Raw genomic sequence first — 24,101 nt, 5'->3', positions numbered from 1 at the left:
CGAGGCTGGGCGACGAGGCCGCGGAGGGGGACCCGCAGGCGATGTCCGACCCGGAGGGCCTGGACCCGCAGGCGCCCCCTGAGCCCCAGCGCAGGCGACGGACGGCGAGCCAGGGGGCAGGGCGGGAGGGATCCTAGCCCGGCGTCTGTGTCCCCTCCCCTCATGGGACACGGACAGGAAGCCCCGGGGCCGGGCTCGCCGGGGTGAGGGCACCAGAGTCACCAGCAGGGTCCCCGAGGGGTCCCACTCAAGCTCCTCCACCTCCGAAGAGGGAGGAGCTTCGGTGGAGTCCTCAGGGACCACCTCGGGAACTAGGGCCGAAGGGATTGGAGGGGGATCGGGAGCTGGAGTCACAAAGGAAAGGGGATTAGGAACGGGGCCAGGGACCGGAGCTGCAGGCTGCTGCAGCGGGGGCACCTGCCCGGGAGCTGCAGGCTGGGGGAGCGCCTCGGGCGTGGGCGCTGTAGCTGCAGGATGGGGGAGTGCCTCGGGCGTGGGCGCTGGAGCTGCTGCAGGCGGAGGGGGCGCCGCTGGAACTGCTGCAGGCGGAGGGGGCGCCTCGGAAGCTGCTGCAGGCGGAGGGGGCGCTGCAGGATCCGCTGCAGGCTGAGGGAGTTGAGCTGTCTGCGCAGTGGACAACAGAGGCGGCTGCTCCGGTTGCGCAGGAGGCTGCGTAGGAGGCTGCGCAGGCGGCTGTGCAGGCGGCTGTTCCGGTTGCACAGGGGGCAGCGAAGGCGGCTGCCCGGGCTGCCCTGGAGGCAGTAGAGGCAGCTGCTCGGGTGGTGCAGGCGGCGGGACCGGCAGGTCCCGTGAGGGCAGCATGGGTACGGGCCCTTTAAGACGTCGGGGCACTCACGGAATCGCGTCTCGTACAGGACCGGCCCCCTTATTGGCCAGCCGCTCAGGCCGGAAGTTATACCGCTCCAAGGGAGGCGGTAGCTCCGTGGCGGCGAGGAGCTGAGCTGCGATGGTGACTTCCAGGTCGGCCAGGGAGTCCTCTCGTTCCCTGGTCGGAAGAGAAGCGGGGAGGAGCGTATATGCTCCCAGAGCGATCATGGGGGCGGTCGCTGGCTTCCTTTTCTTCTTCCTCCTGGCCGTCACGGCGTTCGCGGAGGGTTGCTCCCTCTCCGCTAGATCGGAAGGCGGGGGAGCCACCTCCGCAATGCTGGGTGCGTCCAATCCCAACCTCTTTACCGTCAGTCTTTGGACGAGCTGGTAGAGGTGGGAACGCACTTCCTCCAGGCATTTCCCGTCCCCCGCAGGGGACATAGTCAGCAGGAGGTCGCAGCTATGGGTGGCTAGGTCCATCGCGACGGGGTCCTCCATCACGTCGGGCTGGCTAAGCCAATAGTGGGTCTCATGCAGCAGACCGAGCCGATCGTTCGTGGTCTGCCGCTCTGCCTCTTTGGTTAGTTCTGCCATTCTGTCACGCGACGTGTGTGCAGGTAAGGCTCACGGACAGGCAGGCAGGCAAGGAAGCAGGCAAGACAGGCAAGGTACGGGGAAAACGGGGATTTAATAATACTACGGGGAGCAGGAAACATCAGACGCCAACTAACATCAATGACAGACAATGGGAACAGGTCAGACCAGGACTTAAATACACAGGACTTAATCAAAATAACTAGATACAGCTGGGTACAATAGGGAACGAACACGTGGGTAAGCAGGGGGGCGTAGCACACACGAGGAGCGGACGGGCCGGGCATCACAGAAGGATCCAATGTATACAGTATATAGATGCGACTGGCCAGCCGAGGGGCATTCCAGAGAAATATAAGGCGAGAAGTGAGATAGCTGCTGATTTCGAATGAATATTTATTTGGCCTACTCCTAACAAAAATGTGGAATGGATAAATTATTTGTACTATAATCAGCAGAGGTTTACCAACTATACTCAGGAGGCACTCGCATCTCTGGGGGAGCAGCTTCAGGCCACCAGTCTGATGACCTGTCAGAACAGGATGGCCCTGGATTGGCTCCTGGCAGAAAAAGGGGGAGTGTGTGTGCTGTTTGGGGATCAGTGCTGTACGTTTATTCCTAATAATACAGCCCCGGATGGTTCCTTTACTGAGGCTATGAGAAAGTTGCAGGGGTTACAGGATGAGATGGCAAGTAATGCAGGACAACATGACGGGTTGTTTGACTGGTGGTATGATATGTGGGGAAATTGGCAGCAAGCCCTTATGAAAGCACTCTGTGTGGGTGCTGTGCTCATTTTTGCTCTGCTACTAATCTTTTGTTGTGTAGTTCCTCTTGTTCGCTCCCTAGTGGGGAGAGCACTGTCCCGGCAGGTGACTATAGCTGCAATGTCTAGAGTGGTGGGAGGACCGTTTGGAGCGGCATCCTCCTGGACCAACACGGAAACGGATGGCGACATAGACACCTTGGATGCAGTCCTGTCCATAGCTGAAGTTCCGCCGTTCCGTGTGTGAATACTCCGAGCAGGAGACGTGCAGCATGCCTGCCTCCCACGACATCTGGGATTTTTTCTGATTAGGACAGACTGTCCGTTATAATTGTCTGCAATGTTATTAGTTAACCTTTTACTTATCTTTGTATTACATATATCTGTTTTTGTATTGGGTTTGTAATAGATTTTGTAGTCCTGCTGTATATGCAATATATCCAGGGGAGGTCATTGTATGGCGATCCTCCCCTCCCTTCTTGATGTACCCCCAGTGCTGCTGTTGGTTGATTCTCAGTGTTAGTAGTTTGTGAGCCATGCCTGCCATGGACCCCGAAGGGGGGCCGTGCCTGTGGCGGACTGGGAGTGGAATTTCCCTAGGCTGGATGGACAGGATTGTGTGTGGGACCCCTTGGAGTCACAAAGGGGGGAAATATCCATCCATCCATCCATCATCTCCCGCTTAATCCGGAGTCGGGTCGCGGGGGCAGCAGCCTCAGCAGGGAGACCCAGACTTCCCTCTCCCCGGCCACTTCGTCTAGCTCCTCTGGGGGGACCCCGAGGCGTTCCCAGGCCAGCCGAGAGACATAGTCTCTCCAGCGTGTCCTGGGTCTTCCCCGGGGCCTCCTCCCAGTGGGACATGCCCGGAATACCTCCCCAGGGAGGCGTCCCGGAGGCATCCTGATCAGATGCCCGAGCCACCTCATCCGGTTCCTCTCGATGCGGAGGAGCAGCGGCTCTACTCTGAGTCCCTCCCGAATGACTGAGCTCCTCACCCTATCTCTAAGGGATAGCCCAGCCACCCTGCGGAGGAAACTCATTTCGGCCGCTTGTACCCGCGATCTCGTTCTTTCGGTCACTACCCAAAGCTCATGACCATAGGTGAGGGTAGGAACGTAGATCGACTGGTAAATCGAGAGCTTCGCCTTTTGGCTCAGCTCTCTCTTCACCATGACAGACCGATGCAGCGCCCGCATGACTGCTGACGCCGCACCGATCCGCCTGTCGATCTCCCGCTCCATCGTTCCCCCACTTGTGAACATGATCCCGAGATACTTAAACTCCTCCACTTGGGGGAGGACCCCATCCCCAACCCGGAGAGAGCACTCTACCCTTTTCCGGCTGAGAACCATGGTCTCGGATTTGGAGGTGCTGATTCTCATCCCAGCCGCTTCGCACTCGGCTGCGAACTGCTCCAGTGAGAGCTGAAGGTCACGGCTCGATGAGGCCAACAGAACCACATCATCCGCAAAAAGCAGAGACCTAATCCTGAGGTCACCGAACCGGACGCCCTCAACGCCCTGGCTGCGCCTAGAAATTCTGTCCATAAAAACTATGAACAGAATCGGTGACAAAGGGCAGCCCTGACGGAGTCCAACCCTCACCGCAAACATTCGACACGGTCGAATGCCTTTTCCAAGTCCACAAAACACATGTAGACTGGTCGGGCAAACTCCCATGAACCCTCCAGAACCCTGCTGAGAGTATAGAGCTGGTCCACTGTTCCATGGCCAGGGCGAAAACCACACTGCTCCTCCTGAATCCGAGGTTCGACAATCCGGCGGACCCTCCTTTCCAGGACCCCCGAATAGACCTTACCAGGGAGGCTGAGGAGTGTGATCCCCCTGTAGTTGGAGCACACCCTCTGGTCCCCCTTCTTAAAGAGGGGGACCACCACCCCGGTCTGCCAGTCCAGAGGTACTGCCCCCGATGTCCACGCGATGCTGCAGATGCGTGTCAACCAGGACAGCCCCGCAGCATCCAGAGCCTTGAGGAACTCTGGGCGAATCTCGTCCACCCCCGGGGCCCGGCCACCGAGGAGCTTTTTGACCACCTCAGCGACCTCCACCCCCGAGATAGGCGAGTCCACCCCCAAGTCCCCACACTCTGCTTCCATATCGGAAGGCGTGTCGGTGGGATTGAGGAGGTCTTCGAAGTACTCCCTCCACCGACCCAAAACGTCCCGAGCTGAGGTCAGCAGCGCACCATCCCCACCATAAATAGTGTTGATGCTGCACCGCTTTCCCGCCCGGAGCCGCCGGATGGTGGACCAGAATCTCCTCGAAGCCGTCCGGAAGTCGTTCTCCATGGCCTCACCAAACTCCTCCCACACCCGAGTTTTTGCCTCAGCGACCGCCAAAGCCGCATTCCGCTTGGCCTGCCGGTAGCCGTCAGCTGCGTCTGGAGTCCCACAGGCCAGAAAGGCCCGATAAGACTCCTTCTTCAGCTTGACGGCATCCCTTACCACCGGTGTCCACCAGCGGGTTCGGGGATTACCGCCGCGACAGGCACCGACCACCTTGCGGCCGCAGCTCCGGTCAGCCGCCTCCACAATGGAGGCACGGAACATGGCCCATTCGGACTCAATGTCCCCCGCCTCCCCCGGGATATGGGAGAAGTTCTGCCGGAGGTAGGAGTTGAAACTTTCCCTGACAGGGGATTCCGCCAGACGTTCCCAGCAGACCCTCACTATACGCTTGGGCCTGCCAGGGGTCGGGTGCGAGGTGATGTGGGCGGCGGCCAAAGGCGGGGACCTTGGCCGTCCGATCCTCGGCTGCAGAAGCTAGCTCTAGGGACATGGAATGTCACCTCTCTGATGGGGAAAGAGCCTGAGCTGGTGCGCGAGGTTGTGAAGTTCCGGCTAGATATAGTCGGACTCACCTCGACGCACGGCTTGGGCTCTGGAACCAGTCTCCTTGAGGGGGGTTGGACCCTTTTCCACTCTGGAGTTGCCCGCGGGAGGCGCCGAGCGGGCGTGGGCATACTTATTGCCCCCAGGCTGGGCGCCTGTACATTGGGGTTTACCGCAGTAGACGAGAGGGTAGCCTCCCTCCGCCTTCGGGTGGGGGGACGGGTCCTGACTGTTGTTTGCGCTTATGCGCCAAACAGCAGTTCGGAATACCCACCCTTTTTGGAGTCCTTGGAAGGGGTGTTGGAGAGCGCTCCTCCTGGGGACTCCCTTGTTCTGCTGGGGGACTTCAATGCTCACGTGGGCAGCGACAGTGAGACCTGGAGGGGCGTGATTGGGAGGAACGGCCCCCCCGATCTGAACCCGAGCGGTGTTTTGTTATTGGACTTCTGTGCTCGTCACGGACTGTCCATAATGAACACCATGTTCAAGCATAAGGGTGTCCATATGTGCACTTGGCACCAGGACACCCTAGGCCGCAGTTCGATGATCGACTTTGTAGTCGTGTCGTCGGACTTGCGGCCGCATGTTTTGGACACTCGGGTGAAGAGAAGGGCGGAGCTGTCAACCGATCACTACCTGGTGGTGGCTTGGCTCCGCTGGTGGGGGAGGAAGCCGAGGGGAAATATATGGAATATTATTTAGCACTATACAACGTAGAATACAAGTATTATGATATTATTAAAAAGTATGCCAAATATCCATGGTGTAATCATTACAATGTAAACATTATAATGTAATCAACACAATGTAATCAACTGAGTATCTATTTGCACCTTTTGTTAGTCTGAGTTTCTGTTAGCTACTTTATGTTAGTCCTGAACCTATGAATATTCACTTTTATTAACGTATATTTTAACACTATGTTAAAGGACAAATACACTGCGTTCCAAATTATTATGCAAAAAGTGTTTAGGAGTGATAAGGTAAGATTTTTTTTGTTTGTCAGTTGAACTCATGGATGGTGATATGTGTCGGAGCTCTTTATATCACTGAAAGCAGTTGCAGACACCTGTGCTAATTAGTTTGGCAGGTGTGTCCAATTAAAGGCAACACTACTTAAGAAGGCTGTCCCACATTATTAAGCAGCCTACATTTTCAACCAAAATGGGAAAGAAAAAGGACCTGTCGGCTGCTGAGAAGCAACAAATTGTTGAGTGTTTAGGTCAAGGCATGACAACAATCAACATTGCCAAGACATTTCATCGCGATCATCGCACAATCAAGAAGTATGTAGCTGATTCAGAGCACACACGTGTGTGTGCTGATAAGGGAAAAGAGCAGCTGCAAAAATGCCTTGTCTTAGCAGCAGACAAGTTTTTGAAGCTGCTGGTGCCTCCAACGTGCCCCGAACAACAAGATGCAGGGTCCTCCAGAGGTTTGCAGCTGTGTGCATAAGCCATCCTTTCTACCTCCCCTATCCACTGCACACAAGCAGAAACGGCTTCAGTGGGCCAAACAATACATGAAGACTGACTTCAAAACTGTTTTGTTCACCGATGAGTGCCATGCAACCCTCGATGGCCCAGATGGATGGAGTGGTGGATGGCTGGTTGATGGCCACCCCATGCAAACAAGGCTACGGCGCCAACAAGGAGGAGGTGGAGTAATGTTTTGGGCTGGAATCATGGGGAGAGAGATTGTCGGCCCCTTTAGGATCCCTGACGGGGTAAAAATGACATCCATAAAGTATGTGGAGTTTCTCAAAGCGCAGTTCCTGCCATGGTTCAAAAAGAAGAACCGTGCATTCCGCAGCAAGATCATTTTCATGCATGATAATGCACCGTCTCATGCTGCAAAGAACACATCTGCATCTCTGGCTGCTATGGGCATAAAAGGGGACAAACTTATGGCGTGGCCCTCATCCTCCCCTGACCTCAACCCTATTGTGAACCTCTGGAGCATCATCAAAAGGAGGGTCTATGATGGTGGGAGGCAGTTCACATCTAAGCAACAGCTCTGGAAGGCTATTCTGTCCTCATGCAAACCAATTGAAGCAGATACCATCCAAAACCTGACAAATTCAATGGATGGGAGAGTTCAGAAGCTCCTTTCTAACAAGGGGTCCTATGTGCAAATGCAACATCACCTATAATAAAGTTTTGACTTGAATACTGTTTGATTTCAGTTTGTAATAACCTGCTAATGCTTATAATTTCACAACTGACCATTTTTTGTTCTTTATAAAAATGAAAAGTTTGGAAACTCTGTTGTGCATAATAATTTGGAACGTGCATTTTGAGTGTTTTATTTTTTAAAAAATATACTGTTATCGTTGGGCAGTTTGTTCAAAAACCTTTCAATTGTACTCTAATAGTTGATGACTGAAATTACAATGACTGCAATTCATATAGGTAATTTGGAAAATTTAAGAAAAACATGTTTTGCATAGGGGCGGCATGGTGGTGCAGTGGTTAGCACTGTTGCCTCACACCTCTGGGACCCGGGTTCAAATCTCCACCTGGGTCACATGTGTGCGGAGTTTGCATGTTCTCCCCATGTCGTCGTGGGGTTTCCTCCGGGTACTCCGGTTTCCCCCCACAGTCCAAAAACATGCTGAGGCTAATTGGACTTGCTAACTTGCCCGTAGGAATGCATGTGAGAGTGAATGGTGTGTGAGTGTGCCCTGCGATGGGCTGGCCCCCCATCCTTGGTTGTTCCCAGCCTCGTGCCCATTGCTTCCGGGATAGGCTCCGGGCCCCCCGCGACCCAATAGGATAAGCGGTTTGGAAAATGGATGGATGGATGGATGTTTTGCATAATAATTTGGAACGCAATGTATATTATCAACCTTTTAGTTAGACAATGTGTAAAAGGCTGAAACTGCCAAGGTTTACTACTGAAGGAAGGGATTCGCCTGAGTTCACCAGAAGTTCACGGCTGAGCATTTTTAAAAAACCAAGTGGAGCTGCTCACGCCACCATTATGTTCAGCCGAGAGACCAAACGGTAAAAGAAATGATGGATAAATTTATCACCTAGGGGTGTGGATTAAGGGAAAAAACAATTATTGTGAATGGCTGAAGGAATGATGATGCTTAAGTGACGAGATATTGTTAAATGATAAGAACTTGTATAAAAATTGGTGTAAAACAGTACTGGACACACTTTTACGTGTCCGGCCTTGATTGTAACTTCATTGTTGCAATAAAGACTGAATTTTGGATACTGCACAAGCGGACCTCTGACTTCTGATTTGGCGGGGAAGGAGAAAAAAAACCACGACAGAATTTTCCTGTGGACTCTCCTTTTGGATTTCGCTAGATTACACTTACTGGACTGGTTGCTTTGGATTTACCTGCTCTCCCGGTGAGTTGCCCTGTTTTAACTGTTATCTTTTGTCTGCCTGTTTGATTTTGCTTATTTGTTCAGTAAATGCCCCGTTTGTGTTTTTATGGATGTGTCTGTACTTGTGCACCGTTGCCTGTCCTGACAAACGGTAAAGATGTATCATCATGATACAAACATGAGATCAGTATTTAACTTGTGTGTTTCATTACTTGTTCCGTCAGTAGTTCTTTCATTAATTCACAAAGATTTACTGAATTAGCAGTTATAGTGACAAATACAGTAACTCGATTCATTAATGATGAACGAATGTGAGATTAGTATGAAGGCCTACTTAGACTTAGGTTGTGTTTAATTAATACATGAGTAATAGCATAATACTACATTTTTTATGCCCCCTCAACTAAAGTGCTTTGTTCCGTAATGCAGAGGAGGTAATCAGACTACCAGGTAATGATTACTATTTACTAGATCTCTACTAGATAGTCAACGGAAGTAATGGATTGAAACAAAACATTTTGCGTAAGACTGATTATTACCCTTCCTTATACAGTTCAAATAAGGGATTTATTCGACAGCATCGTCCTGAGTGCTGATGTTTGGGGCACAAGGTGAAGCAGGCAGTTACAGCAGTCATCTACGACACCAGATCAGGAAAAGAAAAATGAAATTCATGATTTCGAGATGACTCTGATATCGACTATCGAAGTTAATTTTCTATTTATCGTATTGGCTAAGATTGTCACGCGTCACGCTGTCCCGCTGAGGTGCGTTTCCAAGCAGATGACATAAATTGCCCCAATTTACGTAGTCAGTAGCGCTATATAAGTTGAGGCACAGTTCTAGAACTCGGATATTTCATCTTCACGCCCATTTAAACCGACGTTTTCTGCAACACGGATCAATTGTGCACTGGCTAGAACTTAAATTCGACATATCTCTCTAGTCTGTCATTTGTACAGTGGAAGAGATTTTTTTGTGACAGTTCCTGCAGGCTTTTGGGTGCAAGTCAGAAAAGCAAAATGCATAAGTTCGTTCGCAACTTAACCCGGCTGCAACAAGTTTCTCTGCGACCCTTGTTTCAGGGCCTATCCCACAGCCCGGTAGCACCCGGACCCTGGACTGGGAAGGGGAGTCCTAGCCTGTGTCATGTGAGCACATCAGCAGTGGCCAGGCAGGACAATGCAGTGCGTCCACAGCAGCCCGAAAACTCAGATCCTTTCCAAGACAAGTCCATCGGGCTGGTCCAACGCTTTAAGAAAACCCTGAAGCAGTATGGGCCAGTCATGATACCTGTGCACCTGGTGACGTCCTCCATCTGGTTCGGGGCGTTTTACTATGCAGCCATGAAGTAAGTGAACCGCAGTTGTGAGGAGGACTTGGAGTCAGTGTCATAGGTTAGAGACAGCACTAGAGGTTTGCATTTGGCTTAACATCAGAGGGCAGGTGGGGCTTCTGGGTTGAGGTCTGACTGTCGTACCTTAAAAAAAGCAGCACAATAGCGATGTGATACCAAGTATGAATGGTTTTGTGTTCTGGAGAGAATGTCTCACAGAAAATAAAGTGTGTTCATGTGTTGTGAGATGGGTAATATGAGTGACTTTGCCATTGGGCCCCAACCCCCAATTGCTTGAGGGACTTGCTTTCTCTCAAAAATATATCTTGTTTGGATAAGAAGCATCTGCTAAGTAAGTAAATGTTTCTGTCTTGATCTGCAGGGGTGTGAATGTGGTCCCCCTACTTGAGCACGTCGGCCTCCCAGAGAAGGTCGTCAAGCTCATGGAGGAATCCCAGAGTGGACATGCCATCACCGCCTTAACCCTATACAAGGTGAGGGTCCCAGCATGCCTGGATGGGGGCTGTTTGTAAGAAGCCCCCAGGTTCTGCGCGAGTGTTTAGGTAAGTGAGCACTTACTGATGTATTCTCTAATAATCTTGTAGATTGCCACTCCAGCCAGGTACACTGCCACACTGGCAGGGACATCCATCGCTGTGAGATATCTGCAGAAACTTGGCTTCATGTCAACTGTGCCCCCAGCCAAGAACAACATGCAGGACAAAGTGGAAGACCCTATGGATCGTGGGTCAGGGAAAATGGATAAAACTAAATAAAGGCTGCAGCAGATCAATGCACACAAATATGTAGGCCTACTATACAATAGTAAAAAAAGACTTTTTGATAACATTTTTGTTTTTTTGTATTGCTTTAAATTAACATGACATGCCAACAAATGAACATACTGCATCTTTAATATTGTGATCATAAATGCATATGATAATTAATAAGCTAATGTCCCCCCTCCCCACACACACACACTCTGGCTTTGTACCTGACAGGGCTCCCCATCTACTCTGATTCTGATTTAACCCCTGCCTGAAGTTTAAACTTTAATTGTATTGTATGCATTTAAAGTATACCTATGTCCTACTTACCCACTAAAATACAATAAAACTAATCTCTTTTCAAGGTTAACATGCATTGCACACATTGTTACAGCAAGATTGCAGAGGAGAGCCAAATTAGTAAAAATAATAATATGAAAGATTCGCATTGATAAAATACAAGACACTTCTGTCGCAATATTCTTACTATGCAGGCGCTCCTCTACTTACGAACCTTTAACTTTTGAAATTTCAGACATATCAACGAAGAGGACTGTAAATCCAAATCTTGTTCGTTGGGCACCCGATTCCTCTCCGCAACATCAAAGTTTGTTCTGCACACCAATTCCGCCTAGCATGCCTTCTGGCCACTACTCAGCGTAGCGTCCGTACTCCCAGCATCCTAGTTCTTTGTACTTGTGTATTGGTAAGATGTGCTCTCGAGATCAAAGTTTACTTCGTTTTTGTTGTGAAATATTCTGTGCATCAATTATCCATTTTTGCTTTATGTATCATTAGTAATATGTTTTAGGGTAAGTAAACATGTATTGACTTTATATCATACTGTCATACCCCGGTCGTCCGATCCTCTCATGTATTTAAGTCTGCATTAAAGTATGTTTCTCCAGTCTGATCATTAACATCTTGATGTTGTTTTCATGTTCCTGAGTATGATTACCTAAAATAAACCCCATGTTCACCTGATTTTGCCAGCTCCTGTGCTGCTCCTGTGCTGCTTCCCCGCATCGAATGCGTGACAGAATGCTCAGAAATATCCTGTCACACTGACTTAAATACACAAGACTAATTAACACAACTAGAAACAGCTGATGATACGGGGAATCCACACGAGTTAGTGAGGGGGGCGTGGCACACAGGAAGATCAGCATGACCCATACTTACTTATGCATGTAGATTTGAGTACCCTTAAAATGATGTTGAATAAAGACTTATGAACATTTCAAGTTAGGAATGGCTGTTCGGAACGTATCGCGGTCGTAAGGAGAGGAGTGTCTGTATTTCCACTCAAAATCTTAGAGTAAACATAATGCAAATAAAATAGTCAGCAGTTTTAACCCAGACAAAGCAGTGGATTCTGAAAATATTCAAAATTTCAAAACATAAAACACTACAATGCACAACTTAAAAACTGAGTACAGGAATATGTATAAAAAAACTTTGTGACGTACCTCAAAGGTATAGCGGAGGTCAGTAGGGTAACTAAGGTTCAGCGCATACGAGAGCAAACAGCATAGCCACACCAAAAGCTACACTTCCAAGGTCTTCCAACACTTTGATGCCTTCAAGGACAATTCCAATTTCATCTGGTTGATCATCTGAAGCATATGTATCTGCATATCTGGCATGATATATGTTACCCTGGTACCTTGGGCGGAGCTTAATTCTCCCCCTCTGACGTCATAAGAGGAAGTGGCGTATCCTAGATTCTGATTGGTCAAGGGTTTATGTCCATATATAGTATCAATACATGCTTATACCACGTGCAAATACACCCAGCGCATTATTAATTTAATAGCTGCAGGAACTAGTGAGCGGTATTTAGCTACGTACTTCAAAAACATTTTAAAAACTTTTAAAAAGTGCTTTCTTCTTTAAAATATTTGGGTGCTTTCTTCTTTAAAACATTTGTGTGCTTTCTTTTAAAATACGCCGCGGCGCTTACTAACAACACGCGGCTATGGGCCGGACGGACGCCCCCGCTGAACGTGTATGCACTAGCTTGCCAACATCCTAATAATAATAATTGACACCTTTATCGATCCCTGTAGGGAAATTGTCTTTATGCCTCCCACAACTTGCTCTTTTTTCGTAGAGGAAGTTGTCTGCGAAGGGCTGCCACCTGTAGCACCGCCCAGGGAGCTGGGGGTTAAGGGCCTTGCTCAAGGACCCACAGGCTGAGGCTGGGTTTGAACCTGCGACCTTCTGATTACAGGCGCACAGGCTTAGCCCACTGAGCCACACCCTGCCCCTGCTCTATGTTTTATTATACCTTAAAAACGTAACATAAAAAAGCACATTAATAAATACATGTAATGTATTTCTATTCTATTAAAGTTTAATCTCCCAAACCCCCCTTTCGGCAACACGTGGCATAAGCATGTATTGATACCATATATGGACATAAACCCTTGACCAATCAGAATCTAGGATACGCCACTTCCTCTTATGACGTCAGAGGGGGAGAATTAAGCTCCGCCCAAGGTACCAGGGTAACATATATCATGCCAGATATGCAGATACATATGCTTCAGATGATCAACCAGATGAAATTGGAATTGTCCTTGAAGGCATCAAAGTGTTGGAAGACCTGGGAAATGTAGCCTTTGGTGTGGCTATGCTGTTTGCTCTCATGTATGCGCTGAACCTTAGTTACCCTGCTGACCTCCGCTATACCTTTGAGGTACGTCACAAAGTTTTTTTATACATATTCCTGTACTCAGTTTTTAAGTTGTGCATTGTAGTGTTTTATGTTTTGAAATTTTGAATATTTTCAGAATCCACTGCTTTGTCTGGGTTAAAACTGCTGACTATTTTATTTGCATTATGTTTACTCTAAGATTTTGAGTGGAAATACAGACGCTCCTCTCCTTACGACCGCGATACTTTCCGAACAGCCATTCCTAACTTGAAATGTTCATAAGTCTTTATTCAACATCATTTTAAGGGTACTCAAATCTACATGCATAAGTAAGTATGGGTCATGCCGATCTTCCTGTGTGCCACGCCCCCCTCACTAACTCGTGTGGATTCCCCGTATCATCAGCTGTTTCTAGTTGTGTTAATTAGTCTTGTGTATTTAAGTCAGTGTGACAGGATATTTCTGAGCATTCTGTCACGCATTCGATGCGGGGAAGCAGCACAGGAGCTGGCAAAATCAGGTGAACATGGGGTTTATTTCAGGTAATCATACTCAGGAACATGAAAACAACATCAAGATGTTAATGATCAGACTGGAGAAACATACTTTAATGCAGACTTAAATACACGAGAGGATCGGACGACCAGGGTATGACAGTATGATATAAAGTCAATACATGTTTACTTACCCTAAAACATATTACTAATGATACATAAAACAAAAATGGATAATTGATGCACAGAATATTTCACAACAAAAACGAAGTAAACTTTGATCTCGAGAGCACATTTTACCAATACACAAGTACAAAGAACTAGGATGCTGGGAGTACGGACGCTACGCTGAGTAGTGGCCAGAAGGCATGCTAGGCGGAATTGGTGTGCAGAACAAACTTTGATGTTGCGGAGAGGAATCGGGTGCCCAACGAACAAGATTTGGATTTACAGTCCTCTTCGTTGATATGTCTGAAATTTCAAAAGTTAAAGGTTCGTAAGTAGAGGAGCGCCTGCATAGTAAGAATATTGCGACAGAAGTGTCTTGTATTTTATCAATGCGAATCTTTCATATTATTATTTTTACTAATTTGGCTCTCCTCTGCAATCTTGCTGTAACAATGTGTGCAATGCATGTTAACCTTGAAAAGAGATTAGTTTTATTGTATTTTAGTGGGTAAGTAGGACATAGGTATACTTTAAATGCATACAATACAATTAAAGTTTAAACTTCAGGCAGGGGTTAAATCAGAATCAGAGTAGATGGGGAGCCCTGTCAGGTACAAAGTCAGAGTGTGTGTGTGTGGGGAGGGGGGACATTAGCTTATTAATTATCATATGCATTTATGATCACAATATTAAAGATGCAGTATGTTAATTTGTTGGCATGTCATGTTAATTTAAAGCAATACAAAAAAACAAAAATGTTATCAAAAAGTCTTTTTTTACTATTGTATAGTAGGCCTACATATTTGTGTGCATTGATCTGCTGCAGCCTTTATTTAGTTTTATCCATTTTCCCTGACCCACGATCCATAGGGTCTTCCACTTTGTCCTGCATGTTGTTCTTGGCTGGGGGCACAGTTGACATGAAGCCAAGTTTCTGCAGATATCTCACAGCGATGGATGTCCCTGCCAGTGTGGCAGTGTACCTGGCTGGAGTGGCAATCTACAAGATTATTAGAGAATACATCAGTAAGTGCTCACTTACCTAAACACTCGCGCAGAACCTGGGGGCTTCTTACAAACAGCCCCCATCCAGGCATGCTGGGACCCTCACCTTGTATAGGGTTAAGGCGGTGATGGCATGTCCACTCTGGGATTCCTCCATGAGCTTGACGACCTTCTCTGGGAGGCCGACGTGCTCAAGTAGGGGGACCACATTCACACCCCTGCAGATCAAGACAGAAACATTTACTTACTTAGCAGATGCTTCTTATCCAAACAAGATATATTTTTGAGAGAAAGCAAGTCCCTCAAGCAATTGGGGGTTGGGGCCCAATGGCAAAGTCACTCATATTACCCATCTCACAACACATGAACACACTTTATTTTCTGTGAGACATTCTCTCCAGAACACAAAACCATTCATACTTGGTATCACATCGCTATTGTGCTGCTTTTTTTAAGGTACGACAGTCAGACCTCAACCCAGAAGCCCCACCTGCCCTCTGATGTTAAGCCAAATGCAAACCTCTAGTGCTGTCTCTAACCTATGACACTGACTCCAAGTCCTCCTCACAACTGCGGTTCACTTACTTCATGGCTGCATAGTAAAACGCCCCGAACCAGATGGAGGACGTCACCAGGTGCACAGGTATCATGACTGGCCCATACTGCTTCAGGGTTTTCTTAAAGCGTTGGACCAGCCCGATGGACTTGTCTTGGAAAGGATCTGAGTTTTCGGGCTGCTGTGGACGCACTGCATTGTCCTGCCTGGCCACTGCTGATGTGCTCACATGACACAGGCTAGGACTCCCCTTCCCAGTCCAGGGTCCGGGTGCTACCGGGCTGTGGGATAGGCCCTGAAACAAGGGTCGCAGAGAAACTTGTTGCAGCCGGGTTAAGTTGCGAACGAACTTATGCATTTTGCTTTTCTGACTTGCACCCAAAAGCCTGCAGGAACTGTCACAAAAAAATCTCTTCCACTGTACAAATGACAGACTAGAGAGATATGTCGAATTTAAGTTCTAGCCAGTGCACAATTGATCCGTGTTGCAGAAAACGTCGGTTTAAATGGGCGTGAAGATGAAATATCCGAGTTCTAGAACTGTGCCTCAACTTATATAGCGCTACTGACTACGTAAATTGGGGCAATTTATGTCATCTGCTTGGAAACGCACCTCAGCGGGACAGCGTGACGCGTGACAATCTTAGCCAATACGATAAATAGAAAATTAACTTCGATAGTCGATATCAGAGTCATCTCGAAATCATGAATTTCATTTTTCTTTTCCTGATCTGGTGTCGTAGATGACTGCTGTAACTGCCTGCTTCACCTTGTGCCCCAAACATCAGCACTCAGGACGATGCTGTCGAATAAATCCCTTATTTGAACTGTATAAGGAAGGGTAATAATCAGTCTTACGCAAAATGTTTTGTTTCAATCCATTACTTCCGTTGACTATCTAGTAGAGATCTAGTAAATAGTAATCATTACCTGGTAGTCTGATTACCTCCTCTGCATTACGGAACAAAGCACTTTAGTTGAGGGGGCATAAAAAATGTAGTATTATGCTATTACTCATGTATTAATTAAACACAACCTAAGTCTAAGTAGGCCTTCATACTAATCTCACATTCGTTCATCATTAATGAATCGAGTTACTGTATTTGTCACTATAACTGCTAATTCAGTAAATCTTTGTGAATTAATGAAAGAACTACTGACGGAACAAGTAATGAAATACACAAGAACTACTGACGGAACAAGTAATGAAACACACAAGTTAAATACTGATCTCATGTTTGTATCATGATGATACACCTTTACCGTTTGTCAGGACAGGCAATGGTGCACAAGTACAGACACATCCATAAAAACACAAACGGGGCATTTACTGAACAAATAAGCAAAATCAAACAGGCAGACAAAAGATAACAGTCAAAACAGGGCAACTCACCGGGAGAGCAGGTAAATCCAAAGCAACCAGTCCAGTAAGGGTAATCTAGCGAAATCCAAAAGGAGAGTCCACAGGAAAATTCTGTCGTGGTTTTTTTTCTCCTTCCCCGCCAAATCAGAAGTCAGAGGTCCGCTTGTGCAGTATCCAAAATTCAGTCTTTATTGCAACAATGAAGTTACAATCGGGGCGGCATGGTGGCGCAGTGGTTAGCACTGTTGCCTCACACCTCTGGTACCTGGGTTTGAATATCCGCCTGGGTCACATGTGTGTGGAGTTTGCATGTTCTCCCCATGTCGTCGTGGGGTTTCCTCCGGGTACTCCGGTTTCCCCCCACAGTCCAAAAACATACTGAGGCTAATTGGAGTTGCTAAATTGCCCGTATGTGTGAGTGAATGGTGTGTGAGTGTGCCCTGCGATGGGCTGGCCCCCCATCCTGGGTTGTTCCCAGCCTCGTGCCCATTGCTTCCTGGATAGGCTCCGGACCCCCCGCGACCCAATAGGATAAGCGGTTTGGAAAATGGATGGATGGATGGATGAAGTTACAATCAAGGCCAGACACGTAAAAGTGTGTCCAGTACTGTTTTACACCAATCTTTATACAAGTTCTTATCATTTAACAATATCTCGTCACTTAAGCATCATCATTCCTTCAGCCATTCACAATAATTGTTTTTTCCCTTAATCCACACCCCTAGGTGATAAATTTGTCCATCATTTCTTTTACCGTTTGGTCTCTCGGCTGAACATAATGGTGGTGTGAGCAGCTCCACTTGGTATTTTAAAAATGCTCAGCCGTGAACTTCTGGTGAACTCAGGCGAATCCCTTCCTTCAGTAGTAAACCTTGGCAGTTTCAGCCTTTTACACATTGTCTAACTAAAAGGTTGATAATATACATTGCGTTCCAAATTATTATGCAAAACATGTTTTTCTTAAATTTTCCAAATTACCTATATGAATTGCAGTCATTGTAATTTCAGTCATCAACTATTAGAGTACAATTGAAAGGTTTTTGAACAAACTGCCCAACGATAACAGTATATTTTTTAAAAAATAAAACACTCAAAATGCACGTTCCAAATTATTATGCACAACAGAGTTTCCAAACTTTTCATTTTTATAAAGAACAAAAAATGGTCAGTTGTGAAATTATAAGCATTAGCAGGTTATTACAAACTGAAATCAAACAGTATTCAAGTCAAAACTTTATTATAGGTGATGTTGCATTTGCACATAGGACCCCTTGTTAGAAAGGAGCTTCTGAACTCTCCCATCCATTGAATTTGTCAGGTTTTGGATGGTATCTGCTTCAATTGGTTTGCATGAGGACAGAATAGCCTTCCAGAGCTGTTGCTTAGATGTGAACTGCCTCCCACCATCATAGACCCTCCTTTTGATGATGCTCCAGAGGTTCACAATAGGGTTGAGGTCAGGGGAGGATGAGGGCCACGCCATAAGTTTGTCCCCTTTTATGCCCATAGCAGCCAGAGATGCAGATGTGTTCTTTGCAGCATGAGACGGTGCATTATCATGCATGAAAATGATCTTGCTGCGGAATGCACGGTTCTTCTTTTTGAACCATGGCAGGAACTGCGCTTTGAGAAACTCCACATACTTTATGGATGTCATTTTTACCCCGTCAGGGATCCTAAAGGGGCCGACAATCTCTCTCCCCATGATTCCAGCCCAAAACATTACTCCACCTCCTCCTTGTTGGCGCCGTAGCCTTGTTTGCATGGGGTGGCCATCAACCAGCCATCCACCACTCCATCCATCTGGACCATCGAGGGTTGCATGGCACTCATCGGTGAACAAAACAGTTTTGAAGTCAGTCTTCATGTATTGTTTGGCCCACTGAAGCCGTTTCTGCTTGTGTGCAGTGGATAGGGGAGGTAGAAAGGATGGCTTACGCACACAGCTGCAAACCTCTGGAGGACCCTGCATCTTGTTGTTCGGGGCACGTTGGAGGCACCAGCAGCTTCAAAAACTTGTCTGCTGCTAAGACAAGGCATTTTTGCAGCTGCTCTTTTCCCTTATCAGCACACACACGTGTGTGCTCTGAATCAGCTACATACTTCTTGATTGTGCGATGATCGCGATGAAATGTCTTGGCAATGTTGATTGTTGTCATGCCTTGACCTAAACACTCAACAATTTGTTGCTTCTCAGCAGCCGACAGGTCCTTTTTCTTTCCCATTTTGGTTGAAAATGTAGGCTGCTTAATAATGTGGGACAGCCTTCTTAAGTAGTGTTGCCTTTAATTGGACACACCTGCCAAACTAATTAGCACAGGTGTCTGCAACTGCTTTCAGTGATATAAAGAGCTCCGACACATATCACCATCCATGAGTTCAACTGACAAACAAAAAAAATCTTACCTTATCACTCCTAAACACTTTTTGCATAATAATTTGGAACGCAGTGTATTTGTCCTTTAACATAGTGTTAAAATATACGTTAATAAAAGTGAATATTCATAGGTTCAGGACTAACATAAAGTAGCTAACAGAAACAAAAGGTGCAATACATACTCAGTTGATTACATTGTGTTGATTACATTATAATGTTTACATTGTAATGATTACACCATGGATATTTGGCATACTTTTTAATAATATCATAATACTTGTATTCTACGTTATATAGTGCTAAATAATATTCCATATATTTCCCCCCTTTGTGACTCCAAGGAGTCCCACACATAATCCTGTCCATCCAGGCTAGGGAAATTCCACTCCCAGTCCGCCACAGGCACGGCCCCCCTTCGGGGTCCATGGCAGGCATGGCTCACAAACTACTAACACTGAGAATCAACCAACAGCAGCACAGGGGGTACATCAGGAAGGGAGGGGAGGATCGCCATACAATGACCTCCCCTGGATATATTGCATATACAGCAGGACTACAAAGTCTATTACAAACCCAATACAAAAACAGATATATGTAATACAAAGATAAGTAAAAGGTTAACTAATAACATTGCAGACAATTATAACGGACAGTCTGTCCTAATCAGAAAAAATCCCAGATGTCGTGGGAGGCAGGCATGCTGCAGGTATTCACACACAGAACGGCCGAACTTCAGCTATGGACAGGACTGCATCCAAGGTGTCTATGTCGCCATCCGTTTCCGTGTTGGTCCAGGAGGATGCCGCTCCAAACGGTCCTCCTACCACTCTAGACATTGCAGCTATAGTCACCTGCCGGGACAGTGCTCTCCCCACTAGGGAGCGAACAAGAGGAACTACACAACAAAAGATTAGTAGCAGAGCAAAAATGAGCACAGCACCCACACAGAGTGCTTTCATAAGGGCTTGCTGCCAATTTCCCCACATATCATACCACCAGTCAAACAACCCGTCATGTTGTCCTGCATTACTTGCCATCTCATCCTGTAACCCCTGCAACTTTCTCATAGCCTCAGTAAAGGAACCATCCGGGGCTGTATTATTAGGAATAAACGTACAGCACTGATCCCCAAACAGCACACACACTCCCCCTTTTTCTGCCAGGAGCCAATCCAGGGCCATCCTGTTCTGACAGGTCATCAGACTGGTGGCCTGAAGCTGCTCCCCCAGAGATGCGAGTGCCTCCTGAGTATAGTTGGTAAACCTCTGCTGATTATAGTACAAATAATTTATCCATTCCACATTTTTGTTAGGAGTAGGCCAAATAAATATTCATTCGAAATCAGCAGCTATCTCACTTCTCGCCTTATATTTCTCTGGAATGCCCCTCGGCTGGCCAATCGCATCTATATACTGTATACATTGGATCCTTCTGTGATGCCCGGCCCGTCCGCTCCTCGTGTGTGCTACGCCCCCCTGCTTACCCACGTGTTCGTTCCCTATTGTACCCAGCTGTGTCTAGTTATTTTGATTAAGTCCTGTGTATTTAAGTCCTGGTCTGACCTGTTCCCATTGTCTGTCATTGATGTTAGTTGGCGTCTGATGTTTCCTGCTCCCCGTAGTATTATTAAATCCCCGTTTTCCCCGTACCTTGCCTGTCTTGCCTGCTTCCTTGCCTGCCTGCCTGTCCGTGAGCCTTACCTGCACACACGTCGCGTGACAGAATGACAGAACTAACCAAAGAGGCAGAGCGGCAGACCACGAACGATCGGCTCGGTCTGCTGCATGAGACCCACTATTGGCTTAGCCAGCCCGACGTGATGGAGGACCCCGTCGCGATGGACCTAGCCACCCATAGCTGCGACCTCCTGCTGACTATGTCCCCTGCGGGGGACGGGAAATGCCTGGAGGAAGTGCGTTCCCACCTCTACCAGCTCGTCCAAAGACTGACGGTAAAGAGGTTGGGATTGGACGCACCCAGCGTTGCGGAGGTGGCTCCCCCGCCTTCCGTTCTAGCGGAGAGGGAGCAACCCTCCGCGAACGCCGTGATGGCCAGGAGGAAGAAGAAAAGGAAGCCAGCGACCGCCCCCATGATCGCTCTGGGAGCATGTACGCTCCTCCCCGCTTCTCTTCCGACCAGGGAACGAGAGGACTCCCTGGCCGACCTGGAAGTCACCATCGCAGCTCAGCTCCTCGCCGCCACGGAGCTACCGCCTCCCTTGGAGCGGTATAACTTCCGGCCTGAGCGGCTGGCCAATAAGGGGGGCGGTCCTGTACGAGACGCGATTCCGTGAGTGCCCCGACATCTTAAAGGGGCCGTACCCAAACTGCCCTCACGGGACCTACCGGTCCCGCCGCCTGCACCACCCGAGCAGCTGCCTCTACTGCCTCCAGGGCAGCCCGGGCAGCCGCCTTCGCTGCCCCCTGTGCAACCGGAACAGCCGCCTGCACAGCCGCCTGCGCAGCCTCCTACGCAGCCTCCTGCGCAACCGGAGCAGCCGCCTCTGCTGTCCACTGCGCAGACAGCTCAACTCCCTCAGCCTGCAGCGGATCCTGCAGCGCCCCCTCCGCCTGCAGCAGCTTCCGAGGCGCCCCCTCCGCCTGCAGCAGCTCCAGCGGCGCCCCCTCCGCCTGCAGCAGCTCCAGCGCCCACGCCCGAGGCACTCCCCCAGCCTGCAGCTACAGCGCCCACGCCCGAGGCGCTCCCCCAGCCTGCAGCTCCCGGGCAGGTGCCCCCGCTGCAGCAGCCTGCAGCTCCGGTCCCTGGCCCCGTTCCTAATCCCCTTTCCTTTGTGACTCCAGCTCCCGATCCCTCTCCAATCCCTTCGGCCCTAGTTCCCGAGGTAGTCCCTGAGGACTCCACCGAAGCTCCTCCCTCTTCGGAGGTGGAGGAGCTTGAGTGGGACCCCTCGGGGACCCTGCTGGTGACTCTGGTGCCCTCACCCCGGCGAGCCCGGCCCCGGCCGCGAGGCTTCCTGTCCGTGTCCCATAAGGGGAGGGGACACAGACGCCGGGCTAGGATCCCTCCCGCCCTGCCCCCTGGCTCGCCGTCCGTCGCCTGCGCTGGGGCTCGGGGGGCGCCTGCGGGTCCTGGCCCTCCGGGTCGGACATCGCCTGCGGGTCCCCCTCCGCGGCCTCGTCGCCCAGCCTCGCTCCCCCCTCCGGTGCTTTGCATACATTGTTCTTAATGCACACCTCACATTCTGACAACCTTGCATCCACCATTGCTTGCATCTGAGGTGCCCAGAAACCTTGTCGTGTAATTTTCCGTAACACCTCCCTCCTTGCGCAATGGTCAAGACCATGCGCATCTGTTATCAAAATGTTCACCAGAGACAGAGGTGCAGCCAAAAGTCCCTCATGGTTGCAATACAGACCATTAGCATCCTTAGAGGCCCCCCTTTTTAGCCACACAGAGGCCTCATAGGGGCCCGCACACTCCTGCAGGGCCACCAGATCAGAAACAGTAAGGTCCGGCTCTACAGTCACCATAGGCAAAAGATGAGCAGTCCTGACCTGGGCAGCTGCCCTGGCTGCCACATCAGCGGCCGCATTTCCTTGAATAACAAAATCACGACCTCTGCGGTGGGCCTGACACTTAACAATAGCCAAACGCTTAGGACGCATCATTGCGTGTAGCAACTCCAAAATCTGATTATAATGCTGAATGGGGGACCCATCACTTTTGCGAAACCCCCTTTGCTTCCAGACTGCTCCAAACAGATGGCATACACCGTGTGCGTATGCAGAGTCTGTGTAGATTGTAACCGTCTTATGTTGTCCTCGCCGGCACGCCTCAGCCAAAGCCCCTAGCTCCGCCAATTGAGTGGAACATGGCTGTGCCGCTGGCCCTGAAACGAGAGTGTAAAAATCATCACCCTGTGCCTGAACTACAGCAAACCCAGCCTTCAAGGCGTCCCCATCTCTCCAACATGAGCCGTCCACAAACAACACCATCTCGCTATTTTCAATGGGAGAACTCTCCAAGTCTGGTCTCAGTTTAGTGTAAACCAAAGACTCTGCCACACACTCATGTGGCTGCCCCTCATCCTCCAGGGGAATGCTGTCTGCAGGGTTTACTGTAGTGCAGCGCTTTATTGTCACATTCGGGTAAGAGAGAAATGCAAAGTACGCTAGCTGCCTTGCTGGGGTCAACACAAATTTGCCTTTGTCATTAAGGTCCACCACCTTATGTGAAGTATAAATTGTCAATGGATAACCCATTGTGATGGCAGTGGCCTTTTCATAGCCTAAACAGGCAGCCACCACTCCCTGGAAACAGGGTGGGTATCCCTGAGCCACATTGTCCAGCTTCATGCTGTAGTATGCCAATGGCTGCTTCCGTCTGCCAGGACACAAGTCCTGAGTCAGCAGGGCTGTCCCAAAGCTGTCCTTCCTGTTCCCGACATACAGATAAAATGGCTTGCTGTAGTCTGGGAGGCCCAGAGCAGGTGCATTCTGTAGCTCCTGCTTGATAGATTCAAATGATACTGAGGCCTCATTTGTCCAAATTAAGGAGGCCTTCAAATTAGTGTGGCCCTCCTCTTATCAGTGCCCACAATGGTGCCACCTTCACAGCATAGTCCTCAATCCAGTCCATGCTGAATCCTGTCATCCCTAAAAAAGTCAGCATCTGTGACACAGTCATAGGCTACAGAGCCTTAGTGATCCCCTTTAGCTGTTCTGCTGCTATAGCTTTCCTCACGCCCCAAGTACGTAACCTGCTCTTGGCAGTACTGCAATTTGGCCTTGGACACCTTATGCCCCCCTTTCGCCAAGACCTTCAGCAACTGCACTGAGTCTTGGTGGCAGTCTGCCAGCGTTTCAGCACACAACAATAGATCATCCACATACTGTATCACTGTACTTTTTAAATTCAGTCCATCTAAGTCTGCCTTAAGCACCTGATTAAAAACATGCAGCGAATGCTTAAATCCCCGTGGCATCCTCATGTAGGTATACTGCTGACCCCTGTAGGTGAAAGCGAACAGAAA

General features: G+C 48.7%; 3 protein-coding genes across 4 annotated transcripts in view; 1 reads left to right on the top strand and 2 right to left on the bottom strand.

The window, feature by feature from the left end:
* The window catches only part of LOC125723239 (pantothenate kinase 3-like), a 113,440-nt gene that overhangs the window by 12,615 nt on the left and 76,724 nt on the right, over positions 1 to 24,101 (bottom strand). The window lies entirely within an intron of this gene.
* On the top strand, positions 9,406 to 10,495 carry LOC125723211 (uncharacterized protein C18orf19 homolog A-like). The gene is made up of 3 exons (XM_048999620.1): positions 9,406 to 9,734; positions 10,102 to 10,213; positions 10,325 to 10,495. Exons 1-3 carry the CDS (start codon positions 9,406 to 9,408, stop codon positions 10,493 to 10,495), a joined length of 612 nt encoding a protein of 203 aa, XP_048855577.1.
* LOC125723209 (uncharacterized protein C18orf19 homolog A-like) lies at positions 14,637 to 15,726 on the bottom strand. The gene is made up of 3 exons (XM_048999619.1): positions 15,398 to 15,726; positions 14,919 to 15,030; positions 14,637 to 14,807 (listed from the first exon to the last, which is right to left on the bottom strand). The coding sequence occupies exons 1-3, from the start codon at positions 15,724 to 15,726 to the stop codon at positions 14,637 to 14,639; spliced, it is 612 nt and encodes a 203-aa protein (XP_048855576.1).

The sequence above is a fragment of the Brienomyrus brachyistius genome, unplaced genomic scaffold (genome assembly GCF_023856365.1).
Source record: "Brienomyrus brachyistius isolate T26 unplaced genomic scaffold, BBRACH_0.4 scaffold46, whole genome shotgun sequence".
Taxonomy (NCBI): domain Eukaryota; kingdom Metazoa; phylum Chordata; class Actinopteri; order Osteoglossiformes; family Mormyridae; genus Brienomyrus; species Brienomyrus brachyistius.
The sequence above is the reverse complement of the archived record's forward strand: the minus strand, read 5'-3'. Positions and strand labels throughout refer to the sequence as shown.

What these genes read in the sequence shown, in the direction of transcription:
- LOC125723211 (XM_048999620.1), top strand. Translation starts at nt 9,406, where the DNA reads ATGCATAAGTTCGTTCGCAACTTAACCCGGCTGCAACAAGTTTCTCTG. An exon ending in TTTTACTATGCAGCCATGAA is followed by an intron (nt 9,735 to 10,101) that starts GTAAGTGAACCG and finishes CTTGATCTGCAG; the next exon opens with GGGTGTGAATGTGGTCCCCC. An exon ending in CCGCCTTAACCCTATACAAG is followed by an intron (nt 10,214 to 10,324) that starts GTGAGGGTCCCA and finishes ATAATCTTGTAG; the next exon opens with ATTGCCACTCCAGCCAGGTA.
- LOC125723209 (XM_048999619.1), bottom strand. Translation starts at nt 15,726, where the DNA reads ATGCATAAGTTCGTTCGCAACTTAACCCGGCTGCAACAAGTTTCTCTG. An exon ending in TTTTACTATGCAGCCATGAA is followed by an intron (nt 15,031 to 15,397) that starts GTAAGTGAACCG and finishes CTTGATCTGCAG; the next exon opens with GGGTGTGAATGTGGTCCCCC. An exon ending in CCGCCTTAACCCTATACAAG is followed by an intron (nt 14,808 to 14,918) that starts GTGAGGGTCCCA and finishes ATAATCTTGTAG; the next exon opens with ATTGCCACTCCAGCCAGGTA.